The sequence below is a fragment of the Hemibagrus wyckioides genome, linkage group LG19, assembly GCF_019097595.1.
Source record: "Hemibagrus wyckioides isolate EC202008001 linkage group LG19, SWU_Hwy_1.0, whole genome shotgun sequence".
Classification (NCBI taxonomy): Eukaryota; Metazoa; Chordata; class Actinopteri; order Siluriformes; family Bagridae; genus Hemibagrus; species Hemibagrus wyckioides.
Genome location: NC_080728.1, coordinates 699,110 through 713,998, shown reverse-complemented (window position 1 = coordinate 713,998; position 14,889 = coordinate 699,110). Strand labels below are relative to the sequence as shown.

Below are 14,889 nucleotides of genomic sequence, written 5' to 3'. Positions count from 1 at the left end.
CTTCTCACTTGGAAAGATTTGATAAAGGTCCACAACAAAGTCCGAATCCCCTCTCCACGTGAAAGCAACTTCACCAGTCTCATAACACGAAATAGTCGAAAGAAGGTAATGGAAATCCTGGCATTGTCTTCTGTATTCTGGAGCCCCTTTCAGCATTTCACAGACAGACAAAAAGCACAAACAAACATACACACAGGAACCACCCCATCCCAACATACACATAAAGACACAAAAAAACACAAATATATTTTTCTTAATTATGTATCTAATTAGATGCATTTTCATCTCTTGCAGCCTACAGTTGATTTTTTTTAAACCACGTCAAGTCAATGTGGCATAAATTACAATATCTGGTGGATTTGTAAAATACATGGTCTACAGAGATGTACACTGGTCAAATTAGACATCTTTCAGTATATACATGATAATACATGACACATGATAAATAGGTAGTTGGATTGCTCATTTGATCACAGTTCAGCATGACAGATGGTGATGCCAACATATTGGGTGGGAATGAAAAGGGGCCACAAAAACACAATGGACACATGGCATATTCTGGTTGATACATATATGCCCAGTAATCTAAGACATGTTTTGACATGTTAAGACATGTCAGATTTCATTTCTATGGAGGTGCATGACTATGACATGCTGGAGCCTGGATGGCTATTGTGACAAGAAGGCCACGTTTCATGAAGGGGACAGACCATGAGGTGAGCTTTGATTTCCGGCAGTTCTTACCATTGGCCTTACCACAGAGGAAGGAGTAGAGGAAGAAGGGTCAGCTGGCTTTAAAGAAAGGAAGACATATCAAAGCTATTGCATTGCTGACCCAATATAAAGCTGCTACAAAAGGGCTTCAAGGTTTTGAGTGTATATGTGCATTTGTGTGTGTGTGTGTGTGCGCGTGCGTGTTTGCGAGAGAGAAAGAGAGAGAGAGAGAGAGAGAGAGAGAGAGAGAGACAGAGGGAGATTGCATTTGCAGTATCCAATAAGGACATGTCTCATAGCATTATCTTTCTCTGCTGCTGAGGTCATGAGACTGCACAATTCCAAAGTTCACACTGTCTAAATCTGAATCTGCAAACCACTGGATCATCAGCAGTACGAAAAAAGAAGAATGTAACAGTATAATAAAGTAAAAAAAAAAAATATATATATATATATATATATATTTTTTTTTTTTTTGAGATTTTGGAGTCTTTGTTAAAGCTCCTTTTCCAGCAATTTCATGTTTTGTGTCTTCTTGGAAGCAAGTACAAAGTTTGCACACTGATTTTGCCAGTTTCTCCCATTCTTCTTAGCTGATCTTATCAAACATGGAGCTGCCATCATTTTTTGTACATTTCTGGCTAGTGTATTCATCCCTGCTACTGAAAAAGTGCATCTAAAAACCGTGATGCTAGTAACACCATGCTTAGTTATATTTAGTTTTCACCAGACATTAATGCATCTCACTATGATCACTATGGAGACCTGATCATCACATACATTTTTGAACATTCCACTCCAAAACCATCTGCATTGTTTTCTCATCCCCCTTTTGTGGCTATAACAGCCTCCACTCTTCATGGCTTTTCACCGGAATTTGGAAGATGGCTGTGGAAATTTCTGACAATTCCTGCACAAGAGTTCAGAAACTGGTGTTGGAAGAGAAGCACTGTTCCGATTTATCCCAAAACTGGATGAGAACTATTGTTCCAATTCATCCCAAAACCTCAGTGGGTTGAGGTCCTAGACTGTGCAGGCCCCTGAAGTTCTTCTACTCCACCCTTAGCAAAAGATCTCTTTATGGACCTTACTTTGTGCATTGCCATGCTGGAACAAAATTTGGATAGGCCCCTTAGTGCTACATTAAAGCATACATTTACATTTATGGCACCTGGCAGATGCCTTTAACTAGAGTGACCTAAAGAGGTGCTTTGAAGTCTCTATCAATAAATACACCTTGACATTGTTTCAAAAGGTCAGGTCAGGTCAAGTGTCTATGTATTTTTGACCATACAGTGTAATCAAAACACACAGGATGTAGCTCAGTGTACCTTTAGACATAGGTATCAATATTTATATAAATAAGAGATTTCATGATTTGTTTATCATATCGTTTTTGCTTTATAGATTATTTTATGTACCTCGAAGTAAGAACTGTTATTTGATTAATATAGATTATGAACTACCTGATTTTTCTACAGCCCTCAAATTTAACAATTTAACATTAGCTTGAACTTAATATTCAACATTAAAGGAGTTATGACCAAAAACATTAAAATAATGCTGCATTAGTTTGGTTGGGGGATGCAGAACTAAAGCCATATATGTGGAAAGAAAATGTGAAGGAAAATGTGTAGAAGGAAAGAAAGAGAAAGATGGTGGTGGTGGTGTACTTACATTAATTTCACTCAGAATGACATCTATAATGCTGCCAATTACGATGAGGAAGTCAAAAACATTCCAAGGATCACTAAAATAACCCTATGCAAGATAAAGGGTTAGTTAGACAATTGGCCTGGAACATATTATTATAGTAAAAAAGAAAAAAGTCTCAAATATATACAACATACATAAATCATCAACATACTATAAAAAAGTGTCAAAACCATGAAAAAGTGTAGTATTTTAATTTTAAATTAACTAGGGTTAATTGCACTGGAATAAATTTCTTTAGAAAAAAACTGCTTATACTGGTATTATTACAGATACTATACAGATAGACAGGACAAATACAGGTAACAAAATTGCTAGAGGAAATTGGGAGTCATGACATAAACCACTTAACTAATTAATTGTAGCCAAGAGATGTCTATTATCAGCACTTACAAAAGTGCTACTATATAAAATGTATAACACAAGTACACATCACACAACACAGAAGACATGTCATATACATTTGATGTACCCCAATTTACCACAATATACTTAATCTAATATAGCTTAATGAGAGAAAGGCCTCTTTCATCTCTATTAATAGATACTATGTTTTTTTTCACATCATATTTTTCACATGTAACACTGTACAAGTAACTGTACATCTGGGCTGGAGTGTTCACTGTTGTGTCTTTCTAGGTTGAAGCTGCAAACTGTTCACTAAGATCAGCATTCTTCTCTCTTTGTTTACTCTGTGTTTACACTTAGTCAGTGATCTCTGTTATTGTTGAGGATAAATATTCAGCATGGTTCCCTTTAATGTTACTGTCCTGTGGATCTTATTTTGCCATTGGAAATATTTCTAATAAAAAGTTTCTATCACTGGCCATCCACCACATGCAAAATACTCCCCATATTTCTACTCCCTATGGTTCTCCTTGTTACAAATACTACAAGGCATAGCCACTAATCTTTTTCTGGTGGTGTCTGGTGGAGTCAACCCTGCTGTTGCCCTAACTACTGCAAGATTGCTGTGGACATGGATTCCCTTAGCATGGCTTTAAGATACACTAAATGCTAGCCACTGAACCTAAAAAGGTTCTGCTAAAAAAACCCATTAAACTTTGTGAAATACCAGACTATAGTGGCCAGAGCACTACATATATCGCTCTGCAAGGTGCATTTTTATCCACTTCCCTTTTACTACCATGTCTATTGGAATATTTTAGAATAACGCTGACAGGCTGTTTTGTATAACTACCATTACTACAACTACTTGTTCTCATTTGGAGTCTTTTCCTTCATTTTCTGTGTCCCCAAGCCTGGTTAAAGAGATGATATTTAACTTATGCCCCCTGAAGACTGCTTTTAACCGACATTATCACTGAAAAAATGACCTTATATGCTTAACAGAAATATGGTGTAAACAGAATGATTGACTCCTCTTTAATCATATTACTGCCATGGGCTATGGGTTGTTTTATTTTCCATGACTCTTTGGCAGAGGTGGGGGGTATTATGGCGATCCATAACCTACAACATAAGCAATGTGTTTGTACCACAATTTACTTCTTTTGAGTGCCTCATTCAGATCTCTGCCCCTCTAACTGCTCCTCTCACTACCATTGCTACAGTTTAAAACCTCCTAAGAACTGCTTTTTTTAAAAGCTTTTTATATGTGTGCTCTTTTGTTTGTTTGTCTGTTTTGACTATTTGTCAAAATAATTTTCAATGGAAAATGTTTAATACATAGTTGAGAGTAGCTGCAGGTCATACCCTGGGTTTGAAGGCAATAAGCTTGAGGATCATCTCCACAGTGAACAGACCAGTGAAGAGCATGTTGAGGATGTTCATGGCTTTGTTGAAGGATGCTGACTGACCATGGTGCTATAGAGACAAAATGTACACTCTAAATTATGTGGCATGGTAATTTCAGAACAACAAAACTACCTTCCATGAATGAAAATGTCTAAACAAGTATATTACTATTTATAACTGTTATGATCTATAATGTTATACCTACCTGCATTGCCAAGCAGATTGTGTTAAGTAGGATTAGGGTAAACATCAGATATTCAAAGTAGGTGGAGTTGACCACATACCACACCTTGTATTGGTATGGATTCTTTGGAATATACCTGCGTAGAGGCCGTGCCTTTAGAGCGTACTCCACACACTGCCGCTGTACCATGAGAATAACACACAAGCACACACAGTCAGGGACAGACAAGACAGACAGACAAACAGAGACACATACATATTAGAAAAAATATCAGTTCTCCTTCCTTATATTTGGGATTACTGGGAGGGGGTTCCTGCAGAACTATTGGATTTTTTTTTGTTTTGTTTTGAGATCAAATAACATGGTAATTTCCTTGTGACTGTGACTCCATGTGGATAGGCTATAAAAGTTCCAGCCTACGTCATGTCTAATCTCCCATGTTGCATTTTTGTCTTGTCAAGTTAAACACAAAAACACAACCACCTAATTTAACACCAACACTAACTAAACTTTAATAAAATCTAACACTGCCACACAGTAAAGGTAATGTTAATTCTAGTGTTTCTGATGGATTTATTACTGTTTTTGAACAATGTGGTCTATTGTTTGTGTTGGCATTAATTTGCAACATTCATTAATGTATACTTTTAAAAGTAAATCTTCAAAAAGGACTTAAAATTGTCACCCTAACTGCAGTATAATAAAATTAGCAATGCATAACGTAAGAGTGTAGAATGTTGTAAAATGCCAGAGACTGGTAAGCACTCTGTGCCAACAACTGCTAGTATGTGGACAGTTTTTTGACATACAGGCCCGAAAGGCATACAAATCTACTTGAAACATGACTTAAACACAGATCTCTAAGCTCCTTTTTTGTATGTCATCCCCTTTGCCATCCAAAAGGAAACAGACAGAGTTATTTAGTGCAAGTCTGTTCCTGATTATGCAGTACATTTTGCCTGCTAACCATGATGCTTATCCTCTACTTATGCATGAGGAGATCTACTGATCATTGAGGAATCCCTGGCTGGAGCATCTACTGTAAAGTAGCCCTTAATAGTGGGTATTTATGACACTGCCACATGATGTCTTGATGTCTTTTCTTCTGTTGCTCAAAATTCAAATGAATGGTTTAATGTATCAAAACCCTTGCAAGGTTAAGCCTAATATTGGTCAACAGTAGCCTGGTTTTGCTAATATCATGTAAAAGCCATATATTATACTGGGAGCCAAAGATCTGTTCAGTTTCATGAACTGCAAAAAAGCTGCAGGGTCACTTTAAGAACTCTACTAAGAACCAGACAGGTAGAGTCATTGAAAGGAGCAACTGTAACCAGGAAGAGAAAGATTTGAAAAGGAGAGGGATGAGTAAAGTTTGGAAGGAGTTGTTATGTGTGTTTCATGAAGGAATCTGAGACTCTAAAAGCCATTCACAGGATACAAGGGGGACGTATCTGTGGATAGGAAGCATTTTAAGAGAGTAAGTCAACACAAGAAGGAGCTAAAAAGATGGATTACCTCTGTGGTCTCTACCTTAAAGTGGAAACAGGACTGCCTGTCTGTAGACTGATTTTTGGTATGACTGAAACATTGGGTTTGGAAAACAGCTTAAATATGTTTTGCATGAACTAATGGGCATTGTATATGTTTGTGTGGTGTTAAGGTACTAAATATATCTCATGTCTTTCTATTTGTTTCTACTTGCAGGTAATAGAAATCAACTCTACTCATAAAGTTAAATGGTGTGGTCCACTACTAAATATTCCATGGTCAACAAGTGGTATTATAACAAAGTGGAAGCAATTTGGAACAACAAATTCATTGCTGTTGTTCCAAATTGCTTCCACTTTGTTATAATACCACTTGTTGACCATGGAATATTTAGTAGTGAGGAAATTTCATGAATGGACTTATTGCACACTTAGTGGCAGCCTATCACAGAACCACACTTGAATTTACTGAGCTTCTGAAAGTGCAGACATAGTCTGCATCCCTAGGTCCTTGATTCTACACACCTGTGGCCATGGAAGTGATTGGAACACTAAATTAAATGATTTGCAGGGGTGTCCCAAAACCTTTGGCAATATAGTGTATCTAAATGCACTGCAATTATCGTCTGACCATGAGTGTCATTTCCTACAGTAGGTCACTGATATAAACATAATCCAATTTGTCAAAACCCCACCCTGCTCATTAAGAGATATAATCCTGTTCTATGAACAATGGTTAACTGACTCTGTCCATCCTTACTCAGAACCTGTGGCAACCTTACCAGGAATATTCCACAATGTCTGAAAAGTAAAGCCATTACTGTAGTATAGTATGGTCACAATGTGATTTATTGTCAGAAGGCCTTAATATGTGAATGTGTGCTCACAAGAATGCCTCCAAGGTGTTGGAGTATCCCTGATGGGTATTTGGTTTCCATAGAATTGAGTTACCTAAGCTTATGTTATCTGAACTTGCCTCTGACCACTATGTTTGACCATGTGCCAAAGTTTCCAAATAAATAAATAAAATAAAATACAATAGAATAACTCAATAGATGTGTTATCCCTGTACATACCTGCTGAATGACGACTGATTGTTGGAAGCCAAGTTTTTCAGCAACCAATTTTTATCATTATAAATTCAACTACATTACAAAATGTATTGACCAAAACTTGTTTTGTTCAGTTCAGGCTGCTGGTGGTTGAATAATCATTTGAAGAATTTTTCTTTGGCACACTTTGGGCCCCTAAGTACCAACCATGCATCATTTGAATGCTAATGCCACATCTGAGTGTTGTTGCTGATCTTGTCTATCAATTTATGGTCATACTTGACCACCATTTGATGGCTAACTCCATCCTGTTAATGTGCCATGTAACAAAACGCACAATGTTCTTCACTGCCTTCCTTAGTCATCAGATCTGAATCCAATAGATCACCTTTGGGGTGTGGAAGAATGAGAGATTGACAGCATGAATGTGCAGCTGACAAATCAACAGAAATTATGTTATGCAATCATGTCTACTTTTACCAGAATCTGACAGAAATGTTTTCAATTTCTTGTGGAATCCATGCCATATAGAATTGATGCTGATCTGAAAGCAAAGGTATGGATTCCTGCCCAGTATTAACATAGTGTTCCTAATCACCTGGTGAGTGTATACTGCAATAAAATTATAAAATTATAATACAATTATTATTATGCACTTGAAACCTGTGATGTGCTTTATCAGTGTGCATATCCTATAACTTGATTTTCTTATTTTTATTTTATTTTATTATTAAGTTTAATACAGTTTCTAGACATTTTCTATTTGTATCTTTCTCTATTTCTCTCTGATGGCGACGCGGCAGTAGCACGCAGCAGCCACTCCAGAGCCAAAATGGTGCTTTATTTTTGTTTTAGCCCGAATTTCAAGGTGCATGGACACCAAAGACAGTGGTGTTCATGTATATGACCGCCAGACGATACTACAGCTCAGAAATCATGCAGTTACTCCATCGACTGATCCTCTGTGGAGACCATCGAGAGCACCAAATTCCTTGGTGTTCATCTGGCAGAGAACTTCACCTGGTCACTCAACACCAGCTCCATCACCAAGAAAGCCCAGCAGCGCCTCTACTTCCTGAGGAGGCTGAGGAAAGCCCATCTCCCTCCCCCCATCCTGACTGTGTTCTACAGAGGGACCATCGAGAGCGTCCTGAGCAGCTGCATCACTGCCTGGTTTGGGAACTGCACCGTCTCAGATCACAAGACCCTTCAGGGGATAGTGAGGACAGCTGAGAAGATCATCGGAGTCTCTCTCCCCTCACGGACATTTACACTGCAGGCTGTATCCGCAAAGCTAACAGCATTGTGAATGACCCCACACACCCTTCACACACACTCTTACACACCCCACACACCCCTCACACACACTCTTACACACTCCACACACCCCTCACACACACTCTTACACACCCCACACACCCCTCACACACACTCTTACACACTCCACACACCCCTCACACACACTCTTCCCCCTCATGCCCTCTGGAAAGAGGTACCGGAGCATTCGGGCCTCACAAACAGACTGTGTAACAGTTTCTTTCCTCAAGCCATCAGGCTCCTCAACACCCAGGACTGAACTGTACAAAACTCTCTCTCTCTCTCACACACACACACTCAGGACTGAACTCTACATAACTCTCTGTCTCTCACACACACATACACACACACACACACACACACTCTCTCACCTGTGTGGACATACACACACACAACTTATATTGTTCTATACTTATTGCACTACCACAACCCTTATGTTTATTTCATGCTGCTATATTTATATTTATGCTTATTTCTAGTTTGCACTAACTCAACCACTGATACTGTATTTTTGCACAATACATGTTGTCAGGTTCCAAAGTTGTACATCATCTCATTTTATTTCATTTCATTTACATTTCATTGCACATGTTCTTTTTCTTTTTTCAGCACTAAGTGTCCTGTGTTTTTGTGTTGTCTTTTTTGTATTTTTTGTTTTTGCACTGTCTTGTCATTGCTTTGTTTGCACCCAGCTGCACATTTTGCACTTTATGTGGCTTGGACAAACTTTCGGTCCTAGCTCTGTATTGTTCTTGTGTTTGAACTCTATGTTGTACGTTTATGTAGCACCAGGTCCTGGAGAAACGTTTTATTTCACTACTGTATGTACTGTGTCAGCTATATGTGGTTGATATGACAATAAAGCTTCTTGAATCTTGAATCTTGATTTACCTACGTCATCACCTCTGATTATAATCTTTGTTTGTATGCAGCTTTTCTTGCATTTACAATGAGAGTGTTTTTTATTTCTTACCATACTTGTTAGTACCAGTACCTGGTTTTTATCCAGCTCACAGTTCTTGTACTCCTGCTCTCCTTGCTCCTGGAATGTAACAATGACAAAACCGACAAAGATGTTCATCATGAAGAAGGCGATGATGATGATATAGATGATAAAGAAGACAGAGATGACCACACGGTAGTTGTAGATGGGGCCAGCATCTTCAGCATGGGAGTCTATGGCTTTGTACAGGAGGCTGAAGGTCAAAAGGAAAGAATGTTATATTGCAGCCTAAATATACTATACAAACAAATACAAATTTTCATTATGTGTCTGATATACCCAGGCCATCCTTCAAAAGTGGACACCGCAAATAAGGCCATCATGCCTTGAAGAACATCATCAAAATTGAAGGCACTGTTGTCCCAATTACGAGGAGCTCTTTCTGGCTTTCCTACATTGCCATCTTTATACAGAATATATGTCCCACTGTAAACAACAGAGAGAGAGGGAGAGAGAGAGAAAGAAAGAGAGTATTACATTAACAACAATGTAGGATTCTACAAAGACTACAGTCCACTTTGCAGGATATCTGACATATTATAATATTAGAGTTTGGTGATATTTTTAAAATATATTTGTTATTTTATACCTTTGTAAAAAAAAAAAAAATACAAAAAAGTATCAGTCATTTTTTAAACTAAGGTACACACAAAAAACCAAATGCACTAGAGTAAACATTTGAATTCTGAAAATAAGTGTTTTGTTACATTTTGATTTAAGTAAGTACATTAGACATACCGTATAAAACCCAACACACCAGATGACATTTTCTTAGTAATTCTTATTATTATCTTAAACTACTTTAAATGTTCTTTATTTTTCAGAAATAAAATAGAAATTGAAACAAATTATGAGTTTGAATAACTGAATCGCATATAGAAAACCAAATGCACTATTGACTTCCAAATTTTTTAATTGCAGGCATTACACAGAACTGAGGATTTCTATGACTGTAAGCAGGCTATTCTTTTCAGAATCAGAAAAAGTTTTATTGACAGGTACGGCAAAGGGTCAGCAAGGAGTACTAGGAATTTGTCTTGATGTCAGGTGCAAACATATACACAGGTAAATAATTTAAATAAATACTGTATAAGGTGACTTTTATGAAAATTAGTGCAATAGACAAATGTAAAAAGTGAAAGTGACTGTAACATATATAGGTATGTACACAATGTAGAATGAGATAAGTATTGTGTACAAAAGAGTGAGTTTGAATGAACAGTAGAGCAATTTAGAATGTGGAAGTGAGTGTCCGGGTTGGGGGGGGGTCATCTGGGGGTAAATGAGGCACAACAGGCTGACTGCATTGGGGAAGAAACTGTTCTTGTGGCGCGAGGTCCTGGTCCTGATGGACCGGAGCCTCTTGCCAGAGAGGAGGGACTGAAAAAGTTCGTTTCCTGGATGAGAGGGGTCTCCGGGGCCTGGAGAGGTACAGCTCCTGAAGAGATGGGAGACTGCAGCCGATGACCTTCTCAGCAGAGTGGATGCTGAAGCTTGGCCTTGTCCCTGGCTGTAGCTGCAGCAAACCAGACTGTGATGGAGGATGTGAGGATAGATTCGATGATGGCAGTGTAGAAGTTCACCAGTATCTTCTCAAAGAGGAGACACTTCTTCAGCTGCCACAGGAAATACATCCTCTGCTGAGCCTTCTTGGTGAGGGAGCTGATGTTCTGCTCCCACTTGAGCTCCTGGTTGATGGTGGTGCCCAGAAAGCGGAAGGACTCGACAGATGTCACCCGAGAGTCATAAAGGATGACGGGGGGAGGGGGGCTGGGTCCTTCCTGAAACCCACTATCATCTCCACTGTCTTGAGAGAGTTGAGCTCCAGGTTGTTCATGCTGCACCATGACACCAGATGATCCATCTCACTCCTATAGGCAGACTCATCCCCATCAGAGATGAGGCTGATGAGGGTGGTGTCATCAGCAAACTTCAGGAGTTTGACAGACTGGTGACCAAATGTGCAGTCGTTGGTGTACAGGGAGAATAGCAGAGGAGAAAGGGCACAGCCTTGGGGGGATCCAGTGCTGATGATCTGGCAGTCAGAGACATGCTTACCCAGCCTCACAAACTGCCGTCCATGATCCAACTGCACATGGAGTCAGGCACATTCAGCTGGGAGAGCTTGTCTCTAAGTAGAGCTGGGACAATCGTGTTAAACGCAGAGCTGAAGTCCACAAACAGTATTCTGGCATAGGATCCTGGGAGTCTAGGTGTTGGAGGATGAAGTGGAGGGCCATGTTCACAGCATCATCTAAGATCTGTTGGCTCTGTAGGCGAACTGTAGTGGATCCAGGAAAGGTTCTGTAATGTCCTTGAGGTAGGACAGCACAAGGCACTCAAAAGACTTCGTGACCACAGAGGTCAGGACGACAGGTCTGTAATCATTAAGTCCTGTGATCCTTGTCTTTTTGGGGACTGGGATGATGGCTGAGGTCTTGAAGCAGGCTGGCACATGGCAGGTCTCCAGTGAGGTATTAAAGATGTCAGTGAACACTGAGGACAGCTGGTTGGCACAGTGCTTCAAGGTGGAGGGGGAGACAGAGTCTGGGCCTGTAGCCTTGCGGGTGTTCAGACGTTTAAACAGCCCTTCCTCTGTGATGGTGAGAGGTGTCAGGGGTGAGGGGGGGTTGGCACTGAGGTGTGGATATGTGTGGGTGATCCAGGTATGGAAGTGTAGGAGGGAGGGCTACTGCTGATCAATGGCTGGTGCGGGGAGGATTGGGGGAGGCCAGGTCTGTCCCATTGTCTTTCAAAGCGGCAGTAATACTCATTCAGGTTGTTGGCCAGGTGCAAGTCATTTACAGAGTGGGGGGCTCTAGACTTGTAGTTGGTGATCGCTCTAAGCCCTTTCCAGACAGAGGCAGAGTCGTTGGTTTGGAATTGCTGTTTCATTCTTTCACCATGCTCTGATTTAGCTCTTCTCACATCCTCACTAAATCTGTACTTAGCCTCCTTGTGTTTTCCTTTGTCCCCACTAAGCTGTCTGAGTTTAGCTGTGAACCAGGGTTTGTCATTGTTATAACACCCTGGTGCGTGATGGAACGACACTGTCCTCAAGGGAAGTTAATGTAGGACGTCACAGTGTCTGTGTACTCATCCAGACTGTTGGTGGCAGATCTAAAAATGTCCCAGTCTGTACAATCCAAACACCCCTGTAGTTCCCCCACAGCCTCACTGGTCCACATATTTGATGTCCTCACAACAGGTTTGCAGAGTGTGAGTTTGAACTGCACCATGATGTGGTCAGAATGGCTCAGTGCAGCACGGGGAACAGCACGATAAGCACAGCTGATGGTGGTGTAGCAATGGTCCAGTAAGTTCCTCTGTCTTGTCAGGCACTTAATAAACTGTTTGTATTTGGGTGGTTCGTGGAAGAGATGACCTTTGTTAAAGTCTCCTAGGACAATAACCAAGGCGTCCGGGTTTGTCCTTTCCACACGCAGTGTCTTGTCAGCCATGCATATTGCCTTGTGGCGGGATGTAAACACCGATGAGAATGAATGAGGAGAATTCACGGGGCGAGTAAAAGGGCTTACAGTTAATGGTGCAGGCTTCCAGGTCTGGGGAACAGAGTCGAGACGGTACTTTCACATCGTTGCACCAGCTGTTAATATAGAAAGAGATTCCACCACCTTTCATTTTGCCAGAAAGCTCCACGTGTCTGTTCGCTCTAAAAAGATTAAATCCACCCAGTTGTAGCACAGACTCCAGTATAAGATCACACAGCCATGTTTCCGTGAAGGACAAAACACAAGACATAGGAAAGTCTTTGTTTTTGTTCATCTGCAGTCAGCTTGTCCATTTTGTTGCAAAGTGAGCGCACGTTAGAGAGGAATATCCCGGGGAGCGCGGTGCGTAATCCGCGCCGGGGGAGACACACAAGCACACCTGAGTGCTTCCCTCTTCTGCGGGGCTTCACTTTGTTACGTGCCTCCTTGATCAGAATAGCCAGTAAATCCGCGGTAGAAGCCAGAAAACTCGGAAATAAGTCCACAGGGGTAGTAGCTCTGATGTTCATGAGCTCTTTCCTGGAATAGAAGCCACCACAATTGTAGCAGAATATTGAAAAACAACACAAAACAAGAAAAAGTACACCGTGGCTGCCATCTGTGGTGCCATCTTGTAGACGTTCTTCTACTTCCAAATGCCAGTGATGCAGAAACTACACCAGGTTACATATGTAACCCGGGTCCATGAGAATGGAACGAGATGCTGCATCATGGCTTTTATGACAGGAATCTCCCAGGGAGTTCCGTCCAGGAGGGAATCAGATCTGAGAAGCAGACCCAAACGGGCTAGTGTGGACCCACCAGCAAAAGGTGAACTTGGTCTTGGAGCACTCTGGAGCTACCAAAGGAAAGCCATACATAAAGCCTCAGCCACATCTGTACCATGGGATCCAGCCCTAAAGGGGCTGGAGAAGAGAGTGAGAACCATAGGGGAGAGTGGGTTAACTCCTCAGAGACAAACAGGTCATTCCACCACATGTGGGAGGAGACACCATTCTCCAGACCTCAGCTCCTGGCTTGACAGGAAGTCTGCTCCCTGGTTTATGCACCCTGGAATCTAAATCGCTCTTTGTGATAACAGAATGGTCTCTGCTTAGATCAAGATCTGCTGGGAAAAACCTGAAAAGATGGTGCAAATACAGACTTACCTGATAATTGATGTAGGCAACTACCATGGTGTTGTCCGTCCGGACTAACACAGGGTAGCTCATGGTAGTTGTGAGAGAAAGTGTTTCAGAGCCAGAAACACACCTGAGCAGGAGACAAACATGCCCACATAGTGGTTGAATCAGCCCCAGAAAGGTGGTTCTCTGAGAGGGAGAAAGCATATTCTTCTCTGGGTTGAGTCTGAGTCCCAAGGACCTCATGTAGGCAAGCACAACATCTTAATGTTTGGCTGCCATATCTTCAAACTGACCAAAAGTCTATATAAGCACACAATTGCCCTGGACATGCAGAGGAGCCAGAGAAGTATCTATGCACTTCATGAAAGTGATAATGGTACACTTCACCCCTGAAAGTGAACCTGAATAATCTCTTGCTTGCTGGCTGGATGCTTATGTGGAAACATACGTCCTTTAGATCTATTGTCACAGACCAGTCCAGGGATCTGATTTGAGCACACGCAGGTATAAATCTGGACGCAGCCCCCTGTCCTTTTTGAGTACTTGGAAGTATTAACTGTAAAAATCCCAGTCTCTCTCTGGAAAGGGAACATATTCTATGCCCATCTGTCCAGGAGAGACTGCAGTTTCTGATGGAAGAATGAGGCTTGCTCTGTGCCAAAAATAATTGACAACACGCTTTAAAGGGGTAGCCAGAACCTGTTGACATTTGACAAAAGTTTCTATGCTGTAGGATAGTCTGACAGAGGTGTAAGCCTCAATGTGTCTCTGCCACACCTGGGGCCTTAAACAGTGTACTGGCAGGGGTTATCCCAGGGGACAGAGATAAAGGACATGTGGGAGACACAGTGGGCACAACTGACCCATGAACCACAATAGTAGGGGAAATGCTGAATGTTGTCTGAGAACTGCTGGGGAGGTTGGTCCTCATGGTAGGGGAGAGCACCAACCTAACCCTAGAGTTGGTGCGGAGTTTGAATATTGTTAGGGTTCTTGTCACTATAAAACTGTGTTTCTGTCCA

General features: G+C 41.0%; 1 protein-coding gene across 16 annotated transcripts in view; it reads right to left on the bottom strand.

Moving 5' to 3' along the window:
* cacna1c (calcium channel, voltage-dependent, L type, alpha 1C subunit) overlaps positions 1-14,889 on the bottom strand; it is a 181,172-nt gene that overhangs the window by 58,348 nt on the left and 107,935 nt on the right. For 12 of the 16 annotated variants that reach the window (XM_058417795.1, XM_058417797.1, XM_058417799.1 and 9 more), the window contains 7 exons: positions 9,511-9,657; positions 9,223-9,424; positions 4,391-4,549; positions 4,144-4,254; positions 2,392-2,475; positions 745-792; positions 9-146 (listed from right to left, as the gene is read on the bottom strand). In XM_058417795.1, coding sequence (XP_058273778.1) covers positions 9-146; positions 745-792; positions 2,392-2,475; positions 4,144-4,254; positions 4,391-4,549; positions 9,223-9,424; positions 9,511-9,657 — 889 coding nt within the window. The remainder of the gene's footprint in view (positions 1-8; positions 147-744; positions 793-2,391; positions 2,476-4,143; positions 4,255-4,390; positions 4,550-9,222; positions 9,425-9,510; positions 9,658-14,889) is intronic. The other 4 variants (XM_058417801.1, XM_058417793.1, XM_058417788.1 and 1 more) reach the window with 3 other exon arrangements.